A 26465-nucleotide genomic window follows, 5' to 3' on the forward strand; every position below is an offset into this window, starting at 1 on the left:
CATTTCAAATTCTCAAAAACACTTTTGATTACCAAATGTTATTTGTAATTCTCTAATAAGGCCAATTTTTATAACAGGAAATGGAGCACTAAAGATGGGAAATGTCAGAAGATATTCCGTGGACATAGAGATACAGTGTTGTGTATTGAAGTTGTAGAAAACCTTCTGTGTTCAGGTTCTAAAGATGGTGCTTGTAAAAGTAAGTTTTAATTTAATTTTGATAGAGATTTATTTATTGAGTTTTAATTAGTTTAAACTAGGCAACCTCATGGATGTGTTGGGTATTCTTTTCTTCATTATTAAGAAAAACAGTTGTAGAGATAAAATTTAACTAACTGGCATAAATATTTCCATGTGAAAATGATAAGAAATGGCAATATTAGCTTTTGTAATGTTGTTGAGGTTCTGTGACATGTCTCTTTGAAACGTACCAGACATTTCGTTTTGTTTGTTTCCATTGTTACTTCATCCAGTCTGATTTGAACACTGGATTCATCATCTGCAAAGATCTGTCAATGCTCTGTTTAACCTTCTGCTTGACAACCTTTGTGAGAACTATCAGGTTTTGTTCAAAATTTAGAAGGAAACAATTTCAATGGTTGACCTGATAGTTTGATTTGAGGGTTGTGAGAACATTACAAGCAAGCCATGTAGATGGATCTACTAGTATATATTTCAACAAGGTTTTGCAGCATTTAATCTGAAGTTTTCCTATTAAAGATAATTGTCACTTCCATGTACCAATCTAAATTTTTGTCTACAACAAAAATAATTTCAATTTACGTAAGAAGGATCAAGTTTTTGTAAACTTTTATAAATGATTTTACATGGAAAACCAATATAGATTTAAACCCATGTATACTAAAGCTGTATAATAGTGTACTTAAAAGTTGATAGAAAACCAGTAGTTAATTGCTATCAAGCTCAGTGCATTAGGTGTGCAAACAACTCATCATAATAAAAAAAAGAGAATTCTATTAATTTCACTGAAGATTAAGTCTCAATTAGAATAAGAATTAATCCCTATATGCAAAAACACATATTCATGTTCAAAGTTTATTTATTTTTGAAAATGAGAGTTTTAAAGTCAATACTTGAAATAAAAGAAAATCAATACCATGTAAGATATCACTTCTTAACTACTCTTTTTAACTAAAACATTTCCAGGAGATAAAAGGATAACAAATAGTTCTTCAGAATGTCAGTTAAGATTTGAATCAATCAAGTCTGTTTACTTTGTTAAGGAACCGTTGTGAAGAGTTGGTCTATCAGAATGACTATCCATTACTTTTTCTCAACATAAACTTGAGAACCAATTACTCAGATAACTTTTTATATGACCAATACATATGGCACTTTCATGTTTGCAAATATTGTTGTTACCAATGTATAAATTTATCATATAATGTTTTCATGAGGTCTTTCTTAATATCATGAAAAAGCTATATGATTTTAAAATATAAGTAAATGATTGAATATACATAAATATCTGAAGTCTGTGTATAGTAAGTAGGTGACTGGTGTCAGATTTGTTATCAAAATACATCGTATATCTATTCGTGAAAAAGTACAAATTATCTGTGTGCAGTAGGTTTAAATGAGAGAGATTCGTTTGATGTTGACGGCATTAGATGATAAAATCTGATTATTGCTGTGATTTATTTGGTTACTTTTTCTTGAACTCTTTAAAATTATAAGATGATGACATGAAGGTCCTCTATTAAAATTACATACGCATATGTAGGAAATGGCCAATATCTACCATTCCCCACATCATGTAGTACTGAAGCTTATTATTATCAAACAAGGGATTCAAGGCATATTAAATTTTATACATATGCATCAGTTTAATATCGACCATGCCAAGTTTTAAGAAGGTTTAAGATCTGTTGTCAACATTTAATAGTAGTTATTCCCCTTTAACTTTGAAAGAAAAATACAAAAGTTTCCAATTATGGAAGACATTTTAACAATGATCTGTCTTAATTCATTGTTCCTTTGTACAGAGTCCATTGTCTTAAAAAAGAATCTTTTTCTCCATTCAGTAAGTATTTGTAATTTAATATTTCAGTATGGAATATGCAGACAGGGAAATGTATATCCAATTTGAAACATCGTAGTCCAGTATCAGCTTGTGCTATGTCAGAGGAGATGGTTATTACAGGGTGTGAAGATGGTTTAGTCAAGGTCTGGGATCTTAAATCAGCAGAACTTATCAAGGTTTGAATTATTAGGATTATCTTTTATATTAAGAATGAAGGGTATTTTTTTTTGTGAATGAGACATATTCAATCCCAATAGCAAAATAGGCATTTTTAATGGGAACACAGGTCCTTTTCTATCTTCAATAGTAATACCTGGTGGTATTGAACCAGTCTAAATACATTGATTTATCTTTTTTAACTGTTGTGGACAGTATTGGAGGTAATCAAACAAAAAAGGCAGAATAGTATTATTTTAAAAAGTTAAATAGTCAGATGACAGGAACATGTAAAATTGATAAACTTCGTACAATTAAAAATACATGTTTTAAACTGAACATAGTGAAGTTAAACAGCCAGTATTTATGAATTATATTACCTTTTTTTTTCTCAGATTTTGAAAGGCCATGATGATCAGATAACAGCCATCAAGTTTGATCGTTGGCATATAATCACAGGAAGTAAAGATAGCTATGCCCATGTGTACAGTACACAGGGAAACCACGAAAGGATTCTTAATGCCCTCAAACATCCTCAGTACGTATAAAAAGTCAAAAACCTATCACATTGAAGAAATACAAATCATAAGTAAAAGTTCTTTTGATACTTGATTAGATTTAGATTTGTGTAAATGTAGTAAAAAGTTGTTTTTAAATCACACCTTGAATTGTTAATATTTGAAAAAATCTTGAAATTGACATCATTTTGATGGCGTACATATTGTCAGGTCTTAAAAAAGAAATGAACAATTCTAAATTAATGCATAAAAGAATATGACAATAATATGATTTTGTAAATTTTTGTTGCATTATGTGATTTTATTATAGTATGAATTTTAACAACTATATCAACTTCAGTTTTCAACAAAATAATGTAAATTTGATCACTATTTAATAATGTATACTTGAAAATAATGTAAATGTGATCACAATTTCAAGAATGTATGGATGAAAATAATGTAAATGTTATCACTATTTAATAAAAAATGAAATAATGTGAACGTGGTCACTTTTAAATTATGTATATATATAGAAATAATGTAATCCTGATTATTGCAGTTGATTTGAAAGCCAAAGGGAGATAAGTCAATTTATTTTCATTTAAAAGAAATTCAACAGATATATATATATATATATGTAATTTACTGTCTAGAAATTACTTTTGATTCGACTCTTTCCTTAATAAAATATAATTGTGTTTACTTCCAGGGCAGTACTTTGCTTAGCTTTTATGTACCTTCGAGTAATAACTGGAAGTAAAGATGGCCGACTTAGAATATGGAACATGGTGACTGGACAATGTTGTCGTATTATGAGAGGGAACAGTCAGAGTGATCCAATCAGAAGTATTGTTGCTATAGGAGATAGGTAATGACAATAAAATTGACTTAATGTAAAAAATGCTTTATTTTTAATATAATAAATATACACACATGTCTTATTTGGATACACACTGATAAATATTTCAGAAACTGTGAATGTTGTTTATTATTGCATGGGTAAATTTTAATCTAAAGTTATTTATTTTTGACGTAAAATTAAAGAAATAAACCATATCAGAATTATTCATGATAAGCTTATAAGGATGATTTATACAAAAAAAAAAAATAACCAGAATATGTATTAATAAAAAAATATCATATCACAGCTGAAATAGTTTGGTAAGAATTTACTGCAGTCAGTGATTAAACACTGATTTCTTTCAGTTTTTTTGTTTTGCATTTTTCAACAGTATAGAATAAGATCTCATTGGAAAGGAGAAAAAATAAAATGTAATTTTTTGTTAAAGTCATAAGAAACCTCAAATTAAAAAAAATAATGCATATGTTTTTTTTTTAACTCAATGGATAGTTTTCATTATAAAACTTATGTACATATATTTTTTTCTGAAGAAAATTCTTTAATTTGTTCATATTTAGAAGAAGTTAACTTTATTTTAATTGCTTCCTTCCATGAAGCAATTCCTCAACATATTTTCCGTATGCAAAGTGACCTCAGTGTGACCCATCTCATAAAAAACAGGTGATCGCAATACGCATGGATGTCCTTAAAATAATTTACTATCTGATTGTTCATGTTAAACACGTTCTCAATATCCATGCTTTTTGTTGATTGTTGAAAAACCGGTGACAATCGATAAACTTCGGCTTCAAAACACGAATTTTAATTACCTGCCATATCTTCACAACAACACTGACCGATTGAAAAAAAATTGACGATTATACGAAATTTATGCGAAAAAAATGATCAATCCTGCACAGAGGACTAAGTTTATGATGTTTGTATGCATTGGTACAAGAATTGGAATAACATTATTTTTCACCGGTCGCTCGTTTATTATGACTTAAATGATTTATATCATAAAAGATAGAAACTAATCTGTTTTTGAACATAATATTTTTAAACTTTCTTTTATTTTAGAATAACCTTAAACACAGACAAGAATTTATTGGTGCTAAGTTTTGACCCTCCTAACTGGGATTACACTTTAGAATCTGACAAAGTGCCTTCTTTAGTACCATATAGCTCATATTCTGATGCTCCTATGCGTCATAGGGAGTATTCATATATACGTGCCTGTAGAATGCAAAAAGCTGGCGCAACAAACACAAAAATTCTCCAGCGTGGTCATGCCAAAGCCTCATCAGACTATATATATGAAGGTTTCCCACAAACTCGATTCAGAGCTCCACAACTGCCACATAGTGCCAAAAGTCTTAGTAAACGTAGTATGCATAGTGCTAAAATGATTCAAACACAGCAATATGCTGAATCTGGGTATGAAAGTGGAACTACACCAATAAGGATGGAATCCAGAATGACAAGTTCTGTCCTGTCGTCTAAAAAATCTGTCCATTCAGCACCTCTTCATCCTCCTTTCCCTAAAACTAGACCCAAGTCAGAATACAGTGTTGTTATAGCAACAGACAAACATGATACTGATGAAGATGAGGAAGATGAGATTGAGCCTCATCCATCAATGATAAGGAGGCGTGTGTCATGGGCATTCGATAAACCTCTGATTCCTAAGTCTAAGGATGTGTCGTTATCAGAAACAAAAGCAATTCTCAGGTCACAAATAAGAATGAAAGCTGAAAGTATTGTTCCACCAGATTTTATATATTTAACTGTCAATGCAATACAAAGTTCAATGCAACCATCTGAACTCTCTGCCAACACCAACAAAAATATTAGAGATTTAAGTTTAAGATTGAAAGAATTGAAGAAACGGCCATCTTCATCACCAAGTAAAATTGATCCTAGATCTAAGGTTCCAGTGGAAGAAATGGGACTAGAAAGACTAATGCCTAAAACTGAAGAGATTGATACAAAAAGTGTTTCTGAGTTCTCAGAAGCAAAGTCACATAAGTCTAAAAAGAGTAAAGAAGGTGTAGCATTGCATGGTCCTGATAAAGAAGTTTATGCCACACAATGTGATGTCATACCTACAAAGGTCAAGGTCAGGACAAGTCTCCATCAGAAAACTACAAAAAAGACTGTACCAAATGGAAGGGTTATTAGACCTGTGTCTGCCTCAGCTTCCCGTCGACATCCTCCTCCTGAGGAAGAGAAAGGTCGACCTATCACAGCACCATCCCTAAGACGTCCAGGCACATGTTTTTCTGTGCCATCAACTATAAGTCCAGCAATGCCTGGAGCATCCCCTCCTAAGAGGCATGACCACATCTCGTCTACAGCTTATGAAACAAACATTGTCCCAATGTGTATGTATCCTCCAGACATGAAAGAAAAACTTGCTCAATTATTGCAAGAAAAGCGAAAGGCTTTAGGTCATGAAATTCTAAGAACACGTAGTGAATCCAGTTTAGGTGGAAGAGTAGGACAATTTAGTGATCCTTTAAGGAGTCATGTTAAATTTGAACTTAGGACTTATGAACAAGAAAAAGGTTTTGTGGACTCAATAGAAAAAAGTAATCTTGAGAAACGTAAAAAAGAAGAAGGTGAACTCGAAAGAAAAAGAAAAGCAGCATGGCTAGCTAGAGCAAAATCAAGTACTAGTATTAAAGAAAGGCCAAAGACTGTTTCATAATTTAATCAAGCTGTTTGAATGGTTCTGTATCATGAAAAAATGGCAAATTAAAAAGCAAAAATAATGTTTATGAATGTGTAACAGTTTATTTATTTAGTCATGCTTTATTAGTAAGTAAGTTTCTATTGAAGTGAGAGTAAATGCATCAGTATTTGCACAATTCTGATTTTCACAGAATTAATATTGTTGATTTTCAACAGAGTTCTTAGATTGATTTCGTTAGATTTTATACAGTTAGCAATGAGGATAAGAATCAATAACCTTTGACCAGGCAGATAATTCAACACATTGTTGAGATTTACCAAACATAACAGTAAAGATTTCATCACCAAAACAAACAAAAAAACAGGATCCTCCCCCAAAAATCGGTTTCTGTTTATCCAACACGATTTTGACAATTTCATTAAATGAATTCAGTGGTTTAGAGCCTTGTAAAGGAAGACTTGAAAATAAATGGTAACAGACACTGTTAAATATTTTGCACATACTAATTTAGCTCAGAATTGTTATATGTTGCAAAGGAATAAGTGTTTATTTATACATTATTTAAGATTTATTTAGAGTAAGTGGATTCGTACTAAGTTCCTATAATTTTTCAAAACATTGTTGAAATCTTGTTATCAGAATAAATTATTATTCTTGAGTTTAAAAAATGTAAAGATGGAATTCTACCTTTTATTTTATTTTTGTAATTTCAGTGAACTTTTTATGAATAAATTGGTTTACTGATTGTCTGCTCAGAATTCTCTTAAGGCATTGTTCTATTGAAGTGTAACACTTCATAAGTGTGTCCAGAGTGTGTTGGTTGCTAGTAGATATTAAGCAGACAACAATCATTTAGTCTCGTTAAGCTATTTTTTGCTTGTTAATGCAGTGTTAAGTGATTTCACTGTAACACACTTTTAATTTTAAGTATTGTTTCATTTTTGTTTAAACATGGATGTTTGTTACCTTCAAAATTATTGTCAAACTTTCGAGACTGTACGATGATTGCATAATGTGCCCAAATGTGATATGTATATTTGTTATGCTTATTTGCTCATTTTTTATATATATGTTGTGCAATTTATAAAACAGTTATTTGAGGGAGTAAGAATTTTTTACATGTACTTTGTATAGTGCTATACAATTCTTTATCCAATATAGGTCAAATAAAAGTAATAGATGTTTATTGACAGACATTGCAGCAATTTGCATATGCTTGATTTGAATGTATTATATTCCAATGAAAACTGATACAAAACTTGGTGCCTTAAACTACAAGGATTTTTATGATTTATTTCACACATCTAAATTCCTTTTTAACATTTGCAGCAACTTTTATTGAAATGAGTTTGTCTCAAAGTAATCAGTTTAGTTTTAAATCATAACTAAAGGATTCTTGGAGTAGGAACTGAAATTTTATTAGTGCATGTGTGTAGTTTCAGATACGATTATAAACTTATGAAGGATTTTGGAGACAAAATTCATTGACACTTGCCTGTCTGGTATTTTATCAATTATCTAAAATGTTTTTGATTGGGCATAGCAATGGTGCTACACTTATATGCTTGTCAAGTCAATAATATTTAAATAGCCTTCTTAGTGTCATTTAAATGATTTTTAACATCCTATCCTAAGAATTACATATGCATGGAAAAAAATCATTTCCTTTACCGATCTTTGTTTGTACAGTAATAAAACAGATTTTTTCCCCATTATTTTTACATGCACTGAAATTTCTGCACTGCTTTCCTGCTTCATTGATAAATACATCTGTTCAAACATGATAAACCTAGGAAGTGCTTATTTTGAGTGACAACTAAAAAGTCAGTTTATCATGCTTGCTAAACTTTTAGATTCCTTCTTAACTGAAGATGTGTTTTCAGTGAAAAGACTTGACCATAAATTTATTTATAAGATTACTAGATTTACTAGATTTCACACACATATTGTTAATGTCCTGTCATTTTACTTAGATACAAGAGCTACTAGATATTTTAATAATGTTCTGTTGAAAATATTTTAAAATATATATGCTTTAAGGAAAGGATTTACATAAGAATCAGTTGAGTAACTTTTGCTGTAGTTATATAAATTTGAAATTATCCATCTATTTATTATAAAGATTTACTTGGTTATATCATGCTTTGTTCCTTCATTTTGGGTAAATGATTGGTATATGTTTTAATGAAATGAATTTGTTGTATTGGGCGCTCAGTGCTGACATATTGTCATTGTTGTTAATTCATTGTGGTTGACTCCAGTTGTTACAACACCCTATGGATTAAGATCCATGATGTCATGATTATTTCATAACTGTTTTTTTTTTTAAATAGCCACAAAAGCAGTCAAATTAATTTATATATGAATGAAAAGCACATTTTCATTGATTGATAGTTTAAAGATTTCAGGAAAACATGGTTTATATAGTACCCTTCAAATAAGTTATTGAAATATTTATTGGAATGAATTATTAAAATATTATAAATGTTAACCAGAACCATCAAGATTTTAGGGAGCAAAACTTATTTAATTGAAAATTATAAGATCTGCATTTCCATTTTCTAGGGAGGTACATGTATGTAGTAACCTGTAACAACAATGAGTTATAACAACATATTCTGTGATTACTTTTGTGCCTTCAGGAACAATTGTTATTTTCTTGCTTATGTATTTGAACTTCTGTGATAGAATTATTTTTTTAATTATACTCTACATTTTAAACTGTGTTGTTCATTTATATTCATCAACCCATATCAATCTAATAGTTTTAGGACAATGAAAGAATTTTAAGAAAGAATCTAGTGTTGGAAAAAAGTAAAACTAAAAAAATACTCTGAGGAAAGTTCAATAAAAAAAGAATTTTGCTAAACAAATTTTAAAATTACAAGCTCAAACACATCAAACGAATGGATAACAACCATCATATTCCTGTCTTGGTACAGATATTTTTTTGTGTGGAAAATGGTGGATTAAACCTGGTTTTTTAGCTAAACCTCTCTCTTGTATGACAGTTGCACAAAATTCCATTATATTGACATGATGTGTGAACAAAACAGACATAGCAGGTAAAAATGTCAAAAATAGGGGTATAGCAACATGGAAGAAAACATATTGGATGATATATACATGGTTTGAGTGCTTTAAATTAGTTTTAACCTCACCAGATATACATAAAACTGTCCCAAATAAAATAAAAGAAAGAAACTAGGGTTGGAAAGTAGAAAAATACATTATGTATGATATACTCTTGGGCTCTTGCAAACATGACTGATCCCGCAACATTCTATAAGTGCATTTCCCTAGTCAGTTACCACTTATTCAGTGCTGGTCCTTTGTAGCTGTACATTTTATAGTTTATTGTCTATTCTTTTGCATGTAAATCAGAATGTTTTTTTCGTTTGAAATGTTTTACATTTGTCATATCAGGACCTTTAATGGCGTGTTATGAGATTTAGGATTTGCATGATGTTGAAGGCTGAACTGTTACCTGTAGTTGCCAACTTCTACATCATTTGGTCTCTGACTGAGAGTTGTCTCATTGGAATTCATGCCACATCTTCAAATATTGATTACGGAATGAGTAATTAAAGTTAGTTTTAATCTCACCATATGTACGCTGACCCACCAAAGAATCTTATCAGCATTTGTCCTCGGTTATATGTTGATGTTTTTGTCCGTGAGAGAGTTTTTTGTAAGTACTTGGATCTTTAGTAACATTAGTCGAAATTATTCCCAGTTTGAATAGACTTGTGTCGATTTAGAGCAATACATATTTTACAGATGCTTGTCTATTATAAAGATGACAGTATGTTGATCTATAGATGTCATTTTGTGCTGTTAACGTAATATGGTTTGTAATTGAGGTAAACTCCCACATCTTCCAATAACTATAAATGGAAAAATGCTATTATTTGGGTTTTTTTGGTACCATGTCCATACTGTGACAACAAATCCATCAGTTGATGTAGTGTGTTTTCCTTTTTAGCTAGGGAACTTGTATTTTCAGTTTTTCAATAACTTGAATTGGTACTTCAAAGAGGCAAAGGATACCAAAAATGAAAAAAAATAATTACCGAACTCAAAGCATGATTCGAAATGCAAATTCCCTAAGCAAATGGCAAAATCAAAAGCTCAAACTCATCAAATGAATGGATAACATATTTTGTTGGATCAAACTCACAAATTGAAAAATAAATTGACAACGCCATGGCATAAAAAGAAACAGACATTTTTTATATAGATTAGACCGTTGGTTTTCCCGTTTGAATGGTTTTACACTTGTAATTTTTGGGCCCTTTATAGCTTGTTGTTCGGTGTGAGCCCAGGCTCCGTGTTGAAGGCGGTACCTTGACCTATAATGGTTTACTTTTATAAATTGTTATTTGGATGGAGAGTTGTCTCATTGACACTCATACCACATCTTACTATACCTATATACAATCAACGGTGCAAAATGCAACACAGAAAACCAAAGACTGAGGAACACAAACCCCCACAAAAAACTAGGGGTGATCTCAGGTGCTCTGGAAGGGAAAGTAGGTCATAAATAAAGGCAACAGTAGTATACCGATGTTCAAAACTCCGGGTCACAAACCAAAACCGAGTGAAACGCATTAAATATAAGAGAATGACGACACAACATTAAAATGTAACACACACAGAAACGAACTAAACATTAGACAAAGTCCGACGAGAATAACAAATATAACATGAAAACTAAATACATGAATTTGAGATAGAAAAGTACCGTGACACGTCTTATAATCACAACGTTAAAATGTAACACACACAGAAACAAACTATAACATAAAATTTGTTATATGCATTAGGATCAGCACAGTTGTAATTCAAAACTAGAATTTTATTACAAATTTCTGCAGTTGTATGAAAGACAGCTAGTTCATGAAATAGATGGAACAATTTTGTTATCTTGTACTCGTGTCCATCACCCAACATTTAGGCAATCCCAAGGCAGATGGTTATGGATGAAGTACTTTAAACATGTCTTGATTTATTTTATTTATAAACAAAAAATATTTTAATATACAATCAAACATATCTGCAAACCTTTGAAAAGAACAAGTCTGTTTTCATAACATTATTGCATTTATTGTCTATGTGCACACTCTTCGTATTTGAAACAATAAAGAGTATCTCTGAACACATGAATAAGTTCAGATAATATACACAACTTTACAGTTTAATTTCGTCTTTATTTGACCTAACACGGTAAAATGACCATGAAGTAAACTGGATAATTCCAACAATAATTGGATACCAACAAATTAACGTAAACATAACCTGTTTCAGTTCTGGTGTAGCTACGTTTGCGTTTGTCTTATCTTTAAGTTCGTTATATCCATATGAATTCAATATTGAAACGGCAAACATTGGTGACAATGAAAAAGCTGGCTTAGTTATCAATGCATTAGTGCCGAATACCATTGATGATATGGGATGCCTGCAAAATATATGCACACAGTAATGACAGTGCCCGATATTTAAGAATAAACAACAGATGTTTATAGTCAACCGACAAAAAAAGTAACTAGAAGTTGCTCTATGTAACTGCGACTTCTTTTGTATGATATATAGTACATTCATTAAGTGGATGGCTCTTTTATTCTAGGACTATTCATTATATATGAATTAACCCAATTACATGTATTCTGGTCACGTATTAATTTTTCTTTAATATAACTATATATAACTAAAGTCTAAGTGGACTCTTCCTTTTTATGAACAGTGGGTAACACATTTTTGGTTTTTCCCCAAGAGTTGTTTCGTGCCATTGATCAACAAAATGAGGTTCACTTTAATGGGTGGTATTTCATTTATATGAAGAAAAAAGTTAAATCACAAAAATACTGAACTCCGAGGAAAATTCAAAACCGACAGTCCCTAATCAAATGGCAAAATCAAAAGCTCAAACACATCAAACGAATGGACAACACTTGTCATATTCCTGACTTAGAACAGGCATTTGCTTATGTCGAAAACAAGACTACTGACTGTAATATATTATTCTATTTCCTAAATGATAAAATTTCACTTCATCTGAACTTAAATGACAACTATTGCTATCTGAGAAGCAGACGAGTCAAATGAAGCAAATGTAAGGTTATTTTGTACTTAACTTTTGAAAATCTGTTTTTTTCCTATTAACATAGTCTATGTAACCATGTGTATATATGAATATGATTATACATACTTTCTCATATACTTTCTTTTGTTTTCATCGGCTATGTCTGCGAGTGGCATATTAAAAAGACCAAAGGTAGCACCTGATGCACAGCTTAAACATAAAATAGTTAAAATCATATATATAAGCATTAAACTCTACTATAATATGTTGGAGTGTTTTGGTTAAATTAAAAAAAATATGCATCTTTTTACCGGTCCAACGATTTACAGAAAAGAGCGACGATTTACAGAAAAGAACCGAAAAGAACCGAAAAGGACCAAAAAGAACCGAAAAGGACCGAAAAGAACCGAAAAGAGGATGCATATATATTTATTAAATAAAGTTAAAACCATGTATATATACACGGATTTTTTTTTATATTGTTAACAATTCTTCGTAATAATAAAATGGAATGCATAATTCAAAATTTAGATTGTGCATTTATAGGGATTATGTGAATTTACAAAAGAGAAACAATATAACTTGTTTTTTTTTAGTAATATTTTTTTAATATATGTATTTAATTATCATTTATTTTTCATCAAGGATTTTAATCTTATTATTTAAATATTTGTTTTTATAGATATAAGAAGGTGTGACAACTCACAATCAAAGTCATAATTTGTACAAGTAAACCAATTATAGGTCAAAATAAAAATGAAAACGAGAAACAAGAAACACAAACCACATCAACAAACGACAACCATGCACTAAACATCAGGTTCCTAAATTAGGACAGGTGCAAATATAAATGCAGCAGGTTTAAACGTTTTAATTAGCATATTACATGTTTTTAATAATACGCAGTAAAAAAAAAATGAAAAGCAAATATTATCGTACTACAAAAGTTTTTCCTTACATTTAAAAAAAAAATATATTTCGTTTGTTTATATTTAAGATGTCAGCATATTGCCCGGTGGCATTGGGTATGGTAATATAAAAAATATACATGTCAGCATCACCATTTCCTCTCGGATGTTAAATGTCAAATATACATTTTGTTGCACGTGATTTAATCACGATAATCGTCACTTTGTCACTTCTTGTTCCCAAGTATTTACATCTGGCAGATCTGGGGAATAAACTTCAACTGTCTTAAGGTCTTTAATGTATTTATTAGCTGCATCGTCATATGCAAGAACCATATCACAATCTTTATTTTGAAGATATTTCGTTAAACAATTCAAGTAGGACAGAACAAATTGCGTTACAAACAAAGCAACAATAAACTCTTTATTATCTAGGGGTCGCTTTATTACCAACGATTACAAAAAAAAATCGATATCCTTTTCGGTTCTTTTCGGTCCTTTTCGGTCCTTTTCGGTTCTTTTCTGTAAATCGTCGCTCTTTTCTGTAAGTCGTCGAACCCTCTTTTTACCGTTGAATTTGAAAACCTAAAGTATTAAATTTACAACATAATAGTCTTGGTTACTATTTAATTTGTCCAAAAATATACTACCTAAAAGACCATTTTGAATCAAATATATCTAATGACATCGTATTGAGGTATCAAGAGAGCTTTCTGTACTGAAATGTCCATATTTCTTTACATTTATCAATTAAATTTACACTTTTTGTGAAAGGTTCAAGAAATTCAGGACCATATGCACATCTCATGCCTTCTGTTCTTCTTGCCATGACGAAGTTTAAAAGCCAAGACTTAGGTTGTTGTTTCCGGTCGTGGCATTAACTATCTGATAATGTTTGTGATTATGTCAGTTTAAAGGGGGAACATGTTGATAAGTCATTTATATTTGTTATGTAGTTATATAAGCATTAGTACATCTAGTTTCTATGGATTTGTTAGAGCCGTCATCTCATTCATGGCCTACTGACTTTGAAAGATTTTCATAGTCATAGTTTATATGCCAAACATTGTGATAACGTCAGTAAAGAGGAGAATACTAATCATAAGTCAATTATTTATTGGCATATCTTATTTGGCTATCAATTTTAAGTATTTTTGTCATATAGCTCTTCAACGGTTTCGGTACTTATACATCCTCGGATTTCAAATGTTTGGCTTTGAGCGTTCCTGATGAAGGTAAATCCAGAAAAGCGCTTGTGTTTCCGTTGTGTCGTTTGTTTACTATAAGACGTGTCACGGTACTTATCTATCCCAAATTCATGTATTTGGTTTTGATGTTATATTTGTTATTCTCATAGGATTTTGTCTAATGCTTAGTCCGTTTCTGTGTGTGTGTGTGTTACATTTTAATGTTGTGTCGTTGTTCTCCTCTTATATTTAATGCGTTTCCCTCAGTTTTAGTTTGTTACCCCGATTTTGTTTTTTGTCCATGGATTTATGAGTTTTGAACAGTGGTATACTACCGTTGCCTTTATTTCGGACGCATTGAAATTATAAAACGTGTTGTTTTCAATTTTTTATTCCAATAATTTCAAGGATATCATTTGGACATCATTTCAGTGATGGTTCTTTAAAATTGAAAGTTTTGCATATTTACATGTTATATAATTCTGCCTTTTTAAATTTTACGTTTTCATTATACATTTACTATCCAAATTATAAACAGGCGATGCATATCTCTGTGTCACAGTTCCCTATAACTTTTTTTGTTCATGGATTTTTTAAAATAAATCCAATGTATTTTATTCTCATTCTTTTTTCTATTGTTTGTTTACATGAACGCGATTACTTACCTATCCATTAGAAGGAACAGCATCAAACACCATGGATGATTGTGACCAATGCAAAACATAACCAACCCAGCCAACACAGTATACGCATAACTACATCTTATCACCTTGAAGTAGGAATAGGTCCGAAGTAATGGTGCTCCCATAATCACAATTACCTGAAAACATTAGTAAATATTTTTTCTTGCTACTTATATTTTTTTTTTTCATAAAGAAATGTTCTTTTACTTGGAAGATTTGGTATTGTCATATCAATAACAAAACTCCTAGTCTTTTTATAATAATTTTTCATAATTGTGCGCTGTGGACTGTTTTAAGCATCTTTGACCAGACGTTTACGAAAATAACTGTCGAAATACTTCACTCCAGTGTTATGTGTAATTGAACGAATGATAGATTTTCTGTTAAAAAAAAAGGTGATATTTAAATAGTCAATCAGAATTCACAAAAAAAAACTAGGAAAGATGGACAATGTCAATGTTAAAAGAAGGCGAATAGACCGATGTCCCTCTAAACAGCACAGCACTTATCAAAACGAACCAGTCATATAACTATATCCTTATGTATAGTAACTAATAAAAGAGAGAAAGGAGATATCAAAGGGACATTCCAATGCAAATTCGAAAACAAACTGACAATGCCTTGGCAGAACACAAAAATGCCATGTTCCTGACGTGGTAGCTGTTGGTAAGTCCAACTTGACATACCAAAACATGAGGTAGGGAGATTAATATATAGCGCATAGAACTTAATAAATAACAAATCAAATAGGCAAATCCCTCACTAACTACTAGTATTGTGAATGAGGTAAACAAAAAAGTACAGAACTCTTTTTTTCATATCTGTCATATATAACAACAGAAATGCTTAGACAGATTGAAGAAATAAACATCCCGATATACATTTATTTAAACTATATAAAAAAGAAGATGTGGCATGATTGCCAATGAGACAACTCTCCACAAGAGATCAAAATGACACAGAAATTAACAACTATAGGTCACCGTAAGGCCTTCAACAATGAACAAAGCCCATACCGCATAGTCAGCTATAAAAGGCCCCTAAATGACAATGTAAAACAATTCAAACGAGAAAACTAACGTCCTTATTTATATATAAAAAAATGAACGAATAACAAATATGTAACACATAAACAAACGACAACCACTGAATTACAGACTCCTGACTTGGGACAGGCACATACATACATAATGTGGCCGGGTCAAACATGTTAGCGGGACCCAAACCCTCCCCTAACCTGGGACAGTGGTATAACAGTTCGACACAAGAATGTGTCCCAAGTACACGGATGCCCCACTCGCACTATCGTTTTCTATGTTCAGTGGACCGTGAAATTGGGATAAAAACTCTAATTTGGCATTAAAATTAGAAAGATCATATCATAGGGAACACGTGTACTAAGTTTCAAGTTGATTGGACTTCAACTTCATCAAAAATTACCTTGACCAAAAACTTTAACCTGAAGCGGGACGAACGAACGGACGGACGGACGGACGGACGAACGGACCCACAGACCAGAAAACATAATGCCCCTCTTCTATCGTAGGTGGGGCATAATAAGAACGAATTATAACAATCAGTTGAAAAAGGCTTAACTCGTCAGATGAACAAAAATACAAGTGGACGTGGCACTCACAAAGAAGGAGACATACGAAATGTAGCACATCGAGTGAGTATATGATGATTTTATGATCTAGTAAGCTCTGAACCAAGATCCTGCTACTCAGAAAATATTCCAAGATATGACGAAATATTGCTTAAAGAAACGGAATAGAAATATGTTTAGAGTATCATGAATTAAATTAAGAAAGGAAATGGGGAATGTGTCAAAGCGACAACAACCCGACCATAGAGCAGACAACAGTCGAAGGCCACCAATGGGTCTTCAATGTAGCGAGACACTCCCGCACCCGTAGGAGTCCTTCAGCTGGCCCCTTAAAAAATATGTATACTAGTTCAATGATAATGGACGTCATACTAAACTCCGAATTATACACAAGAAACTAAAATTAAAAATCATACAAGACTAACAAAGGTCAGAGGCTCCTGACTTGGGGCAGGCGCAAAATTGCGGCGGGGTTAAACATGTTTATGAGATTTCAACCCTCCCCGTGAAATCAGTTTAAACCACATCAAAGTATATAGCCCTGAATACCTGTCTGAGTAAAAAGCTGGATCAATCACCTATAACAGTTGTCATTTGAAAAGGTCTGAAAAATTGTAAATTAACTGATGTGAATCCCAGTAACATTATACTAGGACTCCAAATAAGGCTTGCGATTTGTGCAAAACGATTAAATAATGAGCACATAGCGAGACACATAAAATTAATCATGGTATCCCAAAGAATTAGGGAGACAATCAAATACAGCTAGCGAGACAATCAAATACAGCCAACATCATAATGCTCTCTTCTCTTCGAAACCATGGTATCAGAAAAGAAAACGTAAAGAACAGTCCACAATACAAAATGTATTATCAACTGGATTTTGGTAAATTTCAGATTTGAAATGTCTGGTATACTAGTAAAGGCAAACAATAGATCGTTTAAAGCATTCAAAATAAAATATGACACTTGGGCCACCTGAAACAAATATTTTTCGATTTTATAAATATTGAGAAATACTTTGACGTAATAGAAGTCAAAAGCTGAGCTGATCAACCCGAAAGCTACATTAGCTGAACATTAAGATAATATTCATTCTCTCCTGACTAACTTTCATATGTGTATCAATCTTATGAAATACGCTATATTGCAATGAAAAAGTTTACCACATTCGTTACCTGACATCAATTGATAACACAAATTAACTGTTATTGTCACGTGTCACGGATATTTACCCATTTTGATTAAAAAACTCAATTTGTACTTTTGGATAAAACAGTATCCGGTATCTAGCTATAAATACTATGTACCTTTAAAGACCCTAGAGGGATTTTGCTATTTAGTATTACTTTTTTTTTTTTGGTCGTATAGCTCTTCAACTCTTTTGGATCTTATACATCATTAGCGTTTAAATATTTGACATTGAGCGTTTCTAATGAAGGTATATCGCGCATGATCATATGACTGTTGATTAATCAAAATCAAAAAACAACTGTTTTGTTATGTCTTTCTATATCTCATGTCCATTTTTGGATTCGAGCGTCATTGATGTGTCTTTTGAAGACGAAATGCGCTTAATAGGTTATCTTTACTACAGTGCTGTACGCGTGTATTGTAATTTTACATGGTTATCTATGATGAGTATTTGTATACTTTTAAAAAAGTGTTTTACTTCACTTTTACAGTACATTTTACTATCAATGGTTCACATCTCCATTTTGTGTTTGTGTTGCCTACCATTCACCCAGTAATTATTTCATCTGCGTTCTTATCATTCAAATGTCACATTTTAACTCTAAATCTTTATTTTGTAAATTTTGTAATTGGCTAGGATTGCAACTCCTTCTGATAAACGACGAAGTTACATGTAAGTGTTCAAACAAGCAAAATGTTTTATGTATTATATCTGTTAGTATTTTGCTAAGAATTCGGCTGTTTTAGGTTACAAAAGGCACAAGTGACATTGAAAATGAAATGGGCATCAACTTTTATCTAACCCTTGTGTAGCATCGCCACCTGATATAGGTACCACTGAAGCAAAGAAACAATGATAGCCTAAAAGGGTATATTCTAATAATTTACCGCTATTCGCCGTACAGTTTAACCGCTTTGTTTTTATGAAGTTCTCTGTCGAATACAGTCTTATTCTAAGTATGCCGCTGTTCAATAAACATTAATCGATTTAACTAAAAAATATCCGAGTCACCAGTTTTTTTCAAGTTTGAACACGTCATATTTTTCATACCATCCTACATGTATCTGATTCTGACGATTTGAAGAGAGAGAGAGAGATGACCGCTTATGTAAAATTCGAGGGACCAGTCTTAAAATGAAGCAGGGGGACGCCGTGTCTGTTGTGTCTGTAATTTAATATAGTTTCTTTTTATAATGGAGGATAAGATATTACGCCACAGCAGTGTTCATCACAATATTGATCTGTTGATCAGTTATATACCGTATTTGTTGAGTATGGTGAGTTCATATTCCAACAGACAATCAGTATGTCATTAAGTTCTTATAGTGATGACGTTACGCACGATATTGCGTCCCAATTAGTAACGTCAAAATTTGACGTTTTACGTCGGTAATCGAGTATACTTTGTTCGTTTTGTTTGTTATCATTTTTGATCGATATGGATACTTCAAAGTCTTGAATATGTATGAAATATTTCCTACTGGTAGTTACTCAAGCAAAAATAAAAAATACAAAATAGGTATTTGGTTGAGAAAATAGTGCCTATAGTATCTTATATAATGCGTTGGTCACCCGTTTAAATTTAAGAAGAGAGGGAAGGGAGGAAGCAATTCATGTTGCTTAAATAATATAGTTTTTTTGTTTTGTGCTTTTATCTTTTATCTTTTTTTAAATGTTGTTGATTTTTTGTGTTTTTTTTAGGGGGGGGGTGTGATGATAAGTGAAAGGATTTTAATGAAAAAGACTTCTATTGTTTACAACGGAGTAATTAAATCAAGAAAGAGAATGATTTCGTGAAAAAAATAATTATATTCATCTGATATGTTTACAAGCTTTGTATAATATCGAGGTGTAACTCCTCAGGTACAACAATTTTACTGCCTCCTTCAATTTCAACACAAATGAACCGTATTGCAGATGAATAGCAAATCGTAGTTCTACGCTTCACAAGTTTGAAAATAAACGGTTGATCTTTTATCCTCTCGTAATATAGCCCTTTCACAACTTTAGAATCTTGGTTAAATGAACAACCCCAGTCATCTGAAATATTTTACCTATTTATTGACAAATTACCATATGTTTTTTTTTTTATTATTTTAGATAATTATCTATTTTCTATTTGATTATAACTACTATTATATATTACAGTTCTTATCGTGGTTTCTATGAGTCTATCTATTTTCGAAATTTGTGATTTGGTTATTTTGTTTTGTCCTCTGATCTTAAAACATGAAATCGAACCGTACTTGTTATTTAAAAACAATGAAATTAATATCGTTCATATATCATATGATAATACGAACTGCTTTCAATTTCGATGGTCAAGGAGGGTATTGGCCTAATGAGTTCATATAAAGTGATAAAAAGCCTGCGGCGATTTTAAGATATTAAGCTCGTGGCGAGATTTGTTCGACTCCGATCCTAATCGACAGTTATTGCAAATATTTTAACTTAAGGTCGCCTGATGTCCGGCTTCTCCTACCTATGATGAGAGGTCAATAAAATACAACAAATGCCGTTTATACATGTACATGATGTAGTGGTGTTTAACACCAAAACAAAGAACAAACTTTTAGAAATAACTTGAAAATACATATATGTATAGTGTCCCGAATCGAAAACGTTCAAAACGTAAGAAAATTGTTCAGTGGACAAACTTGCAAGACATTTGATTTGTTAAAAACGAAGTCATTTCGACTTAACAGCTTATCAAAAAGTATGTTATCGTATTGTGGGGTGAAAGCACAATTACGCAAAAGCACTATTTTGTATGCTATACAAATAGAATATTTAATATAATGACGTTGAAACTGACAGTGTTTTGGTAAAAAGCGGCGAAATTCGACATTGGACAATCTTGCAAGACATTTTCCCGAAGCCAATGCGTTTTTATTTGTGGTGCGAGTGCTGTAAAATTCCGGATTTGAAATGGTCTATCTAAGCACTTTTGTAGGAATAATTTATGAAAACAAAATTTTATATCATCTGATATTTTAAAAAGCGATAACTTTTGATAACTTACCATTTTCCAAAACCTGACCATGGCGAGGATTATTCATTTTTGAAAAAATCAGCTTTGACCGTTCCATCAACACAAAAAAACAGCAATGACATAATAAATTATATATGACGTTTATCATTCTTGCGAATTTTCGCGGATTTTAAACTCTTTTTTAGACCACAAAAATTCCCGAAAAAGTTATTTTGCGAATAATTTGTTACGTCTGACACGCATATTTTTGACGTTTTGGCAACATTTGTATCATTATTTGAAACTATTATGAAAAGTTAAAGATTTTTTTTTATATTTTTGGAAACAGTAATACCTGCCTAATCTATGGATATAAATTTCATAAAGCTGAACTATTTAGATTTCATAGAAGAGCTATTTATCAAATTGCTCTGTCGCATTTCAATGCATTGACGCAATAACGTGCTTAACGTCGCACCTATACATGACGACATGTATCTGTTTTAGTGTGAAGCAGAATTCACACAAAATGTTCAAAGACAATAAGAAAAATCAGCTTCCAAATTTTCAAGATTATTAATAATGTCCATCCCTGAATAACCCACATTTCAGTGTGCGCATATATATCATATATCCCAATTAACTAGAGACTATGGATACTAACGAAGCTAGAAATGCGTCCTTATATGTTAATCTTTTCCTGCATATTGACACAGGTTGGCTTCAAACTTGAATCATCCAAACACGCGATAATTTTATCTTCCTAATTGTCAATTTTCAATTTCTCATCAGTAGGCTCGCATACCATCTACCCAATCGTATGACGTTTACTTATCTCAAATAAACAAGTTTCTTTCGTGTATGTTCATACTTTAAGTATGTCCTTTCAAATGATGTGCTCCTTACACCAAAACAATTGGTTGGCCAAAACAATGAGTCTGTATCTTAACTCACTTGCAACTTTTTTTGCGCTGTCTTTAGATACAAGAATATGTGCCTGATCTATGACTTGAACGAATGTTTCCTATACTTGATTTTTTTTACATAGTATGGCCATTAAGGTATGTATGTCAGGAAACGTCTATCCGTTTAACGCGACCGGTTATGCTCTTTTTGTGGGGTTCATACGATTATCTCAGTTTGTGTTTGTTACCTTGAAATGCAACATATCAATCAAATTAAGATAAGAACATCGACAATCTACCGTTGCCTCTTTTGGAGAACTTGCATGACGTTACAACATATACACATACTACTTGATTGATTGCTGTTAGATTAACCAACGTGACAAAGTTCGCGTGCCTTTTCAACACGCGATTTCTTTCCACTTACAAAATAAGGTTGACTATAAGATACATTTCAATTTGAATCACATCTGAATATTAAGTAACAGAATATTACGTTCATAAACTCAAAATGGAGTTGGGACAACCTTTATGCCCGCGTCACACTGTCCCGATTTTTATATACGATGGACACCCGAATGCGAAAATTGTAAGTTCGTACGAAGTTGGTCCCGATCTCGTTAAAATACCAAAAAGTGACCGAAGCAAGTACGATGAATGACGAAGTCTATACGATGGTGCCGAAATTATATACGATAGCAAAAGATGGACATACGAAGGTTAACCAAAGACGGGTATTTAAGCTTCGTATCTCAGCCGAAGCCTACACGATGGATCACGAAGGCTACACGATGGATTACGAAGGCTACACGATGGATTACGATGATGGCGCGATGGCCATACGATGTCTAAAAGATACGAACAGAATTTCGACAATATATCGTTTCTTTACAAGTCTGCCATGCATGGCGGGAAATCGATCTTTTTGTCTAATTCTTATAAAACTTAGTTTATTATCCCCTCGCCTACTACATTTAAGTTGCGTGTAGATAAAATTGTTATGGACACTCTAAAACCAAAATGCTCAAAACTTGGTATGGTGTTACTCGTTAAGAATATCTTAAGCGCTATTGACTTTAAAGTTCAAAGGTCAAGGTCACAGTGACAGTTCTAATACAAGGCAATATCACCCTTGTGGACACTCTAAAACCAATATGCTTAAAAAGATTTTAACCACATTTGGTAAATTGTTCCTCCTTGTAATGATCTGACATTTTTTACGTTCAAGGCCAAAGGTCAAGGTCATGCAGATGGACTTGTTTTGTCTCCTTGAAATAGCATAATACACAGGAAATTGGTTGCTCATTTTTTTACCTGCTGGTTCTAAAGACAATATTAAAGGTATTTCCAGTTACTGAATGTTTTGGTTGATTTCTAAAAAAAATAGTTTATGTATCAAATATGCATATTCAGTTTACCACTTTCTGCATGTGTCATATACAAATATAGTGTCCATATTTGTCCCCGATATGTTACATACGAGGGGATGCCACGCTCGGCATTGCCTTGTTTGAACTGTAAAATGTGTGCACTAGTCTGAATAATCACCCATAATTATGCCCATGTTTACTGATCTATCTTAAAGGTAAGGTAATGGGTTCGTTGATCCCTTTTATTAAAAAAGAGCTCTTTCCAGGAGAATATCATAATAATATAGACAAAAGGAAGAATGTGGGGAAAGCAACAAATGCGGCAAAATATGACATATAGAAAACAAAATGGTTATGAAGTAAACATTCGTGTGACAACAACTCAGACGATACATAAAAAAATCAGAATAATGAAGAAAAAGTTGGTTTCCCTATATACGTGTACCTGCAGTGTTGGTGTACGAGGCGCGTTTATGATTTTCATTATGTTACTTGATATGAAAAATTGACAAAAAATAATATTTTACTTGTAAAAGTAAATCCTGAGCCTGTAATAGCTGCTCTTCTTGTTCCATTTGAATTAATAGAAACAACGCTGTCGCCTTTCTTGTTCTCATAGAATCATATGATATTAGCTCCATGTTTTGTGAACTTCTTTCTTAACTGTCGTATTAGACTGACCAGTGCATATCGCGCATGGCACTTTAAATGTATTTTAGCGCGAAAATTAACTTACATTGAGCTGGATTTATTGCCGTCGTAGTTCCATCTTGTCGCCGTCGTACTTTTATTCGATGGCAACACGACAGGATTACGAGGTCTTCACGAAGTCGTGTTGCCATCATAAGACCTTCGGGTATCTTCGGGATTCATTCGTGTAGACATCGTAATGTCAAAACTGCCCGATGGAAACGATGGAAACACGAATGCAATACGATGAGCAAAGATGCATTCCCGGTGACATTACGATAGTGAGGATGGTGATACGAACTCAATACGAACCCTCAACATCGGACGCACCTTCGGGGATTTTTTAACATATTAAAAAATTTAGAACCCTTCCCGAAGTTGTCCCCGAAGGCTAGAAAAAGTGGCCGATGGTTCTACGATGGTTAAAGATGGCACTACGAATAGCCCGATCTGGATACGATCAGTCCCGATTTTGAAAATTTCCATTATCGTATTGCCATCGGCGAAAAAATCGGGACAGTGTGACGCGGGCATTACATATTCTATCTTAAAATCTGAAATTTCTGATTTCTAGTAAAATAGTATAGGTAAGACATGAACCTGTTATACGTACTGTTGAAAGTATTCCTATTGCACCATAGAAGGTCTTTCGAATGCTTGAAGAAATAACTTCATCAGATATAAGTTGGTCACATACTATAACCATAAAGCCTGATAGAAATGCCTTATGCAATCCATGAAAAAAGTTAGTAATTACAAACGCTATAAAGTTCCGGTCTGATAAAATCTGACAAGTCTGTTTCCAAAAAGATTCGTTCATATTTTTCTCATGAGAAATGTCTGCATCTTCTCTCTTCATTTTCTTCAAATCATACTTTGTATAAGCATGAAGTCCAGAATACAAGAAAAGCAACCAAGAGCAAAAAGCAATGAGAACAGTTGTCATTTGAAAAGCTCTGAAATAATGTAAATTATCTGATGTGAATTCCAGTAACATGATACTAGGACTCCCAATAATGCTTGCGATTTGTGCATAACGAGTGAGAGCTATTCTATCTTCCGGTTCCTGCGATAACTCTGTAAAAAGTGCACACATAGCAAGACCCATAAAGGTAAACATAGTATCCCAAAGAAAGAGGGAGGCAATTAAATGCAGGCCAATAATCGTATTGCTGTCTCCCCATGGAATCCATGGTACCAGAAAAGAAAGAGCAAACAATGGTCCACAATAAAGAATGCTTTCTCGTCTGGTTTTGGTAAATTTCCAATTTGTACTGTCTTGGATATAGGCAAACAATGGGTCGTTTATTGCATTCCAAATTAGATATGATACTTGAGCGACCTGAAACCAATATTCTTCGATATGGTATATATTTAGAAACACTTTGACGTAATAGAAGTTAAAAGCTGAGCTGATTAATCGGAAGCCCACAGCGGCAGCACAATAAGACAATATTCCTTCCCGACTTACTGTCATGGCTATATTATTCCTATGATATTGCTACAACGGGATGAAATTATTCATCGTATCCGCATACTGTAATCTACCAATATTACGACGTATAAAAGTGCGTTACCTGTTTTATGCACTATTGCACAAAATAGCATCCGGTATGTATATATATATTTATAAGCCGTTTAATGATATAAATCGTAGACAGGTTGCTAGAATTCGACATCGAAACAAAAATATAACCATTGATTTACCATAATGATATCATAATGGCTAGAAATGTGAAATAATCATTGCAGATAATGGTAATATCCAAATGATATTTATAAAATCATATATTTATATATTTTCGAGTTGAGAACTAGTCCTGGGCTGGTATTTGTTTTGTCGACATTCAGGCTCGCCCCTTTTGAAGTTTATGCAATTCACTCAGTGTGTGTTTGTAACATTGGTTTACCTTCTTCGACTGGTAAGATATGAACATCGGTAATATACTGTTGCCTAAATTTATGTTTTTACCAGTTGCTATTCCACTGACAAATACAAGTCGAATAATGAACTGTTATAACCTTCCACGCATATGCCTGTCAGGGATGGATCCAGCCATTAAAATAAAGGGGGTTCTAACCCAGGACAAAAAAAAAGAGGGAGTTTCCAACTACAACATGTCCCCATTCAAATGCATTGATCGTAAAAAAAAAGTGGGTTCCAACCCCCGGACCCCCACCCTCCTGGATCCGCCACTGCCTGTTCAAAAGAAGGAACCTTATCTGTTGTTATCTCAAGTCGTATTTTAAAGATTTCCGTTATCATTGGAATGAGGTGCAGGTGATAGATCTTTGATAGTCTTGGTTGTAAGTATCCAAAACTTTTCTAGACCCGGAAGATTTAGTATTTCACATCATGGAAATAAACTCATCATAGATACCAGGATTAAATTTTGTATATATGCCAGACGCGCATTTCGTCTACAAAAGGCTCATCAGTGACGCTCGAATCAAAACAAGGCCAAATAAACTACGAAGTTGAAGAGCATTGAGAACCAAAATTCCTAAAAGTTTTGCCAAATTTAGCTAAGGTAATCTATTGCTGAGGTAGAAAAGCCTTAGTATTTCAAAAATTCTAAATTTTGTTAACAGTTAATTTGTAAATATAAGCATATCAATGAGGGGGGAT

General features: G+C 32.6%; 1 protein-coding gene and 1 long non-coding RNA gene across 4 annotated transcripts in view; one reads left to right on the forward strand and one right to left on the reverse strand.

Moving 5' to 3' along the window:
* Window positions 1–8957, forward strand: part of LOC143045548 (F-box and WD repeat domain containing protein 10B-like) — a 28067-nt gene extending 19110 nt beyond the window's left edge. For both annotated transcript variants that reach the window (XM_076218132.1, XM_076218130.1), the window contains exons 6-10: window positions 78–199; window positions 2072–2220; window positions 2596–2738; window positions 3410–3568; window positions 4622–8957. In XM_076218132.1, coding sequence (XP_076074247.1) covers window positions 78–199; window positions 2072–2220; window positions 2596–2738; window positions 3410–3568; window positions 4622–6251 — 2203 coding nt within the window. In that variant the 3' untranslated portion in view covers window positions 6252–8957. The remainder of the gene's footprint in view (window positions 1–77; window positions 200–2071; window positions 2221–2595; window positions 2739–3409; window positions 3569–4621) is intronic.
* Window positions 8958–11224: 2267 nt separating this feature from the next.
* LOC143045537 (uncharacterized) lies at window positions 11225–25522 on the reverse strand. Of its 2 annotated transcripts, none has more exons than XR_012968972.1 (4): window positions 25308–25522; window positions 15082–15236; window positions 12448–12531; window positions 11225–11697 (listed from the first exon to the last, which is right to left on the reverse strand). It is a non-coding gene; the product is annotated as an uncharacterized LOC143045537 (long non-coding RNA). The 2 variants fall into 2 exon arrangements; XR_012968971.1 differs by having other exon boundaries at window positions 11226–11697; window positions 24450–25496.
* Between the last annotated feature and the right edge of the window lie 943 nt (window positions 25523–26465).

This window comes from Mytilus galloprovincialis, chromosome 9, assembly GCF_965363235.1.
Source record: "Mytilus galloprovincialis chromosome 9, xbMytGall1.hap1.1, whole genome shotgun sequence".
Taxonomy (NCBI): Eukaryota; Metazoa; Mollusca; class Bivalvia; order Mytilida; family Mytilidae; genus Mytilus; species Mytilus galloprovincialis.